Below are 5,268 nucleotides of genomic sequence, written 5' to 3' on the forward strand. Positions count from 1 at the left end.
CCCAAACAATGCCCCGACCCTGAGAAAACTACTAATGACATCATGACCAACAGGTGTGCCGCTGTGGGCGGAGCCCGACAGTGCCACCTGTTGGTCACAAACAGAACCATGACATATAGGCTGTCCACTGTTGTGACTGCCGTACCCGAAAGGGTTAACGGTGCTACTCTTTCAAATATTGACGTCACCTTCAAGAACGAGTCGGTATATTTTAAACGAGTAACGTTTTGTGATGTTTGATGAGTAATTGTAATCTGATTACTTGATTGTTAAAAGTAATGTTAAATTTGGCATGACTGGAAAATGTGCACATTTTGGAGTAACGCGTTATTATGTTACTTAGTAATCCGTTACCGCCTTTACTGCCTTCGGAAGTATTGAAATCTTCCTCAGTAGCCATTCAATATCCAGTAGTGAATACAAATGTAACATTTGTGCAGCAAAGAAAGATGAAAAACAGGAGAGGAGCCTGGTTTGGAATAACCACTGTACGAGTTGCGTAATTGTATTCAAGATGAGTGAATGCCACCCTTAAGATAAAAGCATTTGAAGCAAGTGGTTGTTTTGTAATTGCAATTTTTTTAATATTTTTGGTTTCAAAAGTATTGTGAAGCTATGAAATTAGAATTTATATATTAAAAAAAATCTAATATAAAAGAAAAGTTGGGTTTAGTCAATAAACATTGCAAAATACGTAAAATATTAAAATTGCAAATATTTGGAAAACCTGATGTGCAAGAAAAAAAAATAACGAGTGCAGATTTGGAGTCAGTGCAAAAAAGAAAAAAAAATCCCAAAATGTTTCCAAAAAATTGGTGACTGGTATTACTAAGAAACAATGTTTAGATCGAATTAACCGTCTAATCACTCACAGTTTCAATTTTCAGTATCTAAAGTTGATTAAAATGATTAAGCCACTAAATGTAACTACGAAAAAAATACATATGCATTTAGAATACTTTACATCAAATAAATAAAAATAGAAATAAAATAGTAGAACTGATGGAATCACATTGACACAAAATAAATATTGTATTCTCTGGCATCCTTTTTGTTTGCTTTTATTTTGTCTTTTGCCCAACACAGCGCAGAGGAACCATTTGATGACACCCAATGGCTTCACCATGTACATGCTGTCCAAGGAGAATTCTGTTTTTGACCCGGAACATGTTCGAGTTTATCAAAACATGAAACAACCGCTGGCGCACTACTTCATTTCCTCATCCCACAATACATACTTGACTAAGGATCAGCTGACCGGAGAGAGCGGCGTCGAGCCATATATCCGGTAAGAATGAAAAGGAATCCATAGCGGTTTTTTTTAAGTGTATTTAACAGTGCCATAAAAAAAATATTTATAATTTCCTGAGGCAAATTTAGCACATCTAAATGTTTCAGATCATCAAGCCAATTTGAAAATCTCACAATGACAACACAAGTCAATGCAAAGTGTAGTGTGGTTAAAAAAAAAGTCTTTGTTAAATTGTAAGTTGACTGTGATGAACCGGTTTTTGGAACGTTTCGTTCAATTTCACCGGCCAAAGCCATGCATGATGACCACCAGATTTTTTTTTTTTAATTTAAGAGCTTACTTGTTCATCTGTCAGAAAAAGTGTTGTTTTTTTTTTTTTTTAGAGCCCTGAATCATGTGTTCACTTCTCAATATATATATATATATATATATATTTTTTTTATAATGAGATCAACTAGATCGATTATAAATAAAACACTTTGCCTCCAAAACCAAAATGTATACAACAATCGCATTACCGATCAGAAGAAACAGTGCTGGTGTTAACCGATTGTCCTCCCTGGTGGACATTTTTTTTCTCCACCGTTGCACCTTAAATATGTGAAGCTTGTTGTATAAATTATTTTTCAGAGATGGGTGCTTTACTCTATTTTGCCGGTCCATCCTACGTCACTGAACATGGTTTTTATTCATATAATAATCGTCCACAGTCTCCCGTCTGTCTTCGTCCTGAAGGACAAGTACAAATGGAGCGTTCCGTCCCAGGGATGGAATGCACATCTCTGTTGAAAAGTATATAAAGTTGAAGTCAAAATTATGACCCAGCAGTAGTGTTGCGCCAAGGACAGGTACCATTACGGTGTTGTGAATTTTAGCCGGCCAAAATTATGCAATACAATAATTTCCAAGTCCTGGTACTTAGGGTGCAAAAAAGCTCCAGTTATATCATTTCAGATCTGCCTGACACACACAGAAGGCCGAAGCCCGCCTGTGACGTGCGTCATGTCAAATCCTTCCCGTAAAGAAATAGCATGAATATGATAACTAAAAATCTGAGTCTGGATGTGGATCGTTCGCATTCACAACCATCTAACTTCACACACTAGTTGTGCTTTATAACCCTTTTAGGGACAGCGGTGACTACAGTGGACAGTTTATCATATTATCAGGTTACAGGGTGCACGAGACGGTTAAAGGACATTTTGATCCGGCTTCCTCAAGCGCGTGTGCTGTTCTACCTTGCCGGTAGTGCGTTTTAGTGAAGGAGTACATGCATATCCATTTCATCCCCAGGTACATCCTGTTAAGTATTGTTGTAAAACATGTGGATATTGGTAGAAGGCGTTGATAGTAATTCCGTTTTAATTCATGCATTTTATACAATAATGCTTTTTATGTTTCCCCACCCCCTGTTCTGATTTTTGATTTCCCACGATGCTTTATCATGATCTAGGCATCGCCGTACCCTCTGATCCTTTCCTTGGAGAACCACTGCTCTGTGGAGCAGCAGGCAGTGATGGCTCGACACCTGAAGAGCATCCTTGGAGACAAATTGCTGACCAAGCCCGTTGGTGGCCTCGACCCCAACACCCTGCCTTCACCGGAAGTATGTTAGGAAACTAAAAAAAAAGGCCCGGTTGAAAATCCAGTGCATTAGATTGAACCTGAGTACAACATACCAAGAATTTTGAAAATCTGATGATGCGTACTGAAAGAATTTTGTTTTTTTGTCGGAGGAGCCGCCTGTACAGCACCTAGCACAAAAGCTAAGCCTTGCAATTATCAGGGTTTGACATTAACGGTGGCTCGCTGGTCCGTGTCCATGACGCTGCTGTGTGGGGCCATGACCTACTTTCAGATACTGCCCTGACTGGATTAGCCTCATGTTGCTAGCTTTGGCTAGCGCAGTCGCTGCTAGCTTTAATACAAACCCAATTCCATTGAAGTTAGGATGTTGTGTAAACAGTAAATATAAACAGAATACAATGATTTGCAAATAATTTTTTCATTAATTAGTATGTGGGGACAGTAAAGCTTTTGACAAGACCACCACAACTTGGGTCATGGTGGCTCGGTCAGGCCACTACCAAAAAAAAAATGCTTAATGTCGGGCCCTGCATTGCACAAATGTCTTTAAAAATGCGGGTATTTTTCTATTGCTCTTATTTGAACCCTCCTGTTATCTAACACGTCAAATTGTTCCACATTGTGCATATTTGCATTGAATCGATTGCTAATTAAGGTGTGATGAGATACAATCAGATATTCTGGATAAAACACACCCCAAATTCATAATACCAAACACAAGGGTTGAACTCATTTTTCCTCTGGGTAATATGTGGGTAAAGTGTGGTCGTGTGCACTGTTTGCAGGATCTGAAAGGTAAAATCCTCGTTAAGGGGAAGAAAGAGAAGCCAGCGATGCGGGAAGGCACGTCAAGCTCGTCAGACCTCAGCTCATCAGACGATGAAGTCAACCAAGCTGAGAGCAGTACCCATAACAGGAAAAAAGATGACAAGGTCTACACATGTCATTGTTTTTGTCAGAGTGAAGATGCATTGGGAGTGACCGTTTTTTTTTTGTTGTGACTTTAGCCGGCCGCGCCTCAGATGAGTTCAGAGCTGTCAGAATTGGTCGTGTACACCCGCAGTGTGCACTTTAAAAGCTTTCAACACGCTGCCAAATCCCCGCCAAGTGACATGTCCTCATTTTCTGAAAGTGAAGCCCTCAGACATGTCAAAGACTCAGGTATTGTATCCACTGTTTATGTGTTGAAAGCTACTTGCTTACAAACGTAATCATCACACATGACTTGTAACGGGTATCTTGCCTAATCATCTATCCAAATATATTTTTTCATAAATATGTGGCTATCCTTTCAATATGTACGACGGCAGTGCATTGTGAGAGATGCCAAAAAAGGCCAAACCCCTCTATAGATTTTCTATAGCGATGACTTCCGGATTCCAAGTTAATTTCACAACCAAAGTGTGCCATGCATTTTCTGATCAGCTTTATCCGCATTTGGGCTAAGGAGGCATGCTACTTTCCGGTTGCTAGTCGACCACATAGCGATACTTGCAAAATCTGCGCAATCCGCTAAAATGACACCAAGTGTTTGTGGTCAAAGCATCACATCTCATTGAATGAGCCATTTGCTCTATCATAGTACATGCAGGTCCGTGTAAATATAGACTTGCACGGCTTATTTTGACACGTTCAACTTAAATTTTGGGGGCAGAGAGAATCAACCATAAAGTACAATCGAGAATCAGTAAAATAAGTGTTTATTGTCACGTTCTTTGACACACAGAAAAACTCCCATTAGGGAAAAAAATGCTGCTAAAATAACATATCTTGGTTTACAAAGACTTACTGGCATCCAGTCCATGTCATGTTGTGAATTAAACTGACGCATTTTAAAGTTCACAAGATCTACTGTATTTTTAATGCTGTTATTAGAGGTAATAAAAAAAAAAATCTGTCAAACTTATGCTTGGCTAAATGACTGGTTCGTGATATTGCTAATGTGGCATAAACTATGTTTATTTGGATTGGAAAAAGATAATGGAAAACAGTGAATAATGCAATGCAAAAAAATTCAAGGGAGTTTGTAGTTTACATATTTTGAGGGTTTGTCGCAGTGACGTGAAATCGGTTTTGCACGATATTTTTTCATATCTGCGTATCTGGCTCGACGAGATGGGTTTCTTTGTTTTTACCCTCCAGGGATGTATTTTGTGCGCCACAACAGCCACCATCTTAGCAGGGTCTACCCCTCAGGACAGCGACTACAGTCGTCCAACTATAACCCTCAGGAAATGTGGAATGGAGGCTGCCAACTTGGTAAGACATTTTCAAATTCAATTGATAAAAAACAAAGACGAGGCATACGGGATAATGACGCATGACACCGTCGTAGATGAAATATTTTTTGATTCGGGCGGGTATTACATGCAGCCAAGTGCTTGTTTCAAAAACGAGTTATTGACAGTGAAATCAAACGCTGTTGTGTT

The 5,268-nt window shown here is 39.1% G+C and overlaps 1 protein-coding gene across 1 annotated transcript in view; it reads left to right on the forward strand.

Moving 5' to 3' along the window:
* The window catches only part of LOC109529280 (1-phosphatidylinositol 4,5-bisphosphate phosphodiesterase delta-3-A-like), a 13,966-nt gene that overhangs the window by 6,267 nt on the left and 2,431 nt on the right, over positions 1-5,268 (forward strand). The window contains exons 5-10 of the mRNA XM_019892586.1: positions 1,073-1,288; positions 1,636-1,648; positions 2,706-2,858; positions 3,625-3,771; positions 3,847-4,000; positions 4,982-5,098. Coding sequence (XP_019748145.1) covers positions 1,073-1,288; positions 1,636-1,648; positions 2,706-2,858; positions 3,625-3,771; positions 3,847-4,000; positions 4,982-5,098 — 800 coding nt within the window. The remainder of the gene's footprint in view (positions 1-1,072; positions 1,289-1,635; positions 1,649-2,705; positions 2,859-3,624; positions 3,772-3,846; positions 4,001-4,981; positions 5,099-5,268) is intronic.

Source organism: Hippocampus comes, unplaced genomic scaffold (assembly GCF_001891065.2).
Source record: "Hippocampus comes isolate QL1 unplaced genomic scaffold, H_comes_QL1_v1.1 scaffold47, whole genome shotgun sequence".
In the NCBI taxonomy this organism is placed as follows: Eukaryota; Metazoa; Chordata; class Actinopteri; order Syngnathiformes; family Syngnathidae; genus Hippocampus; species Hippocampus comes.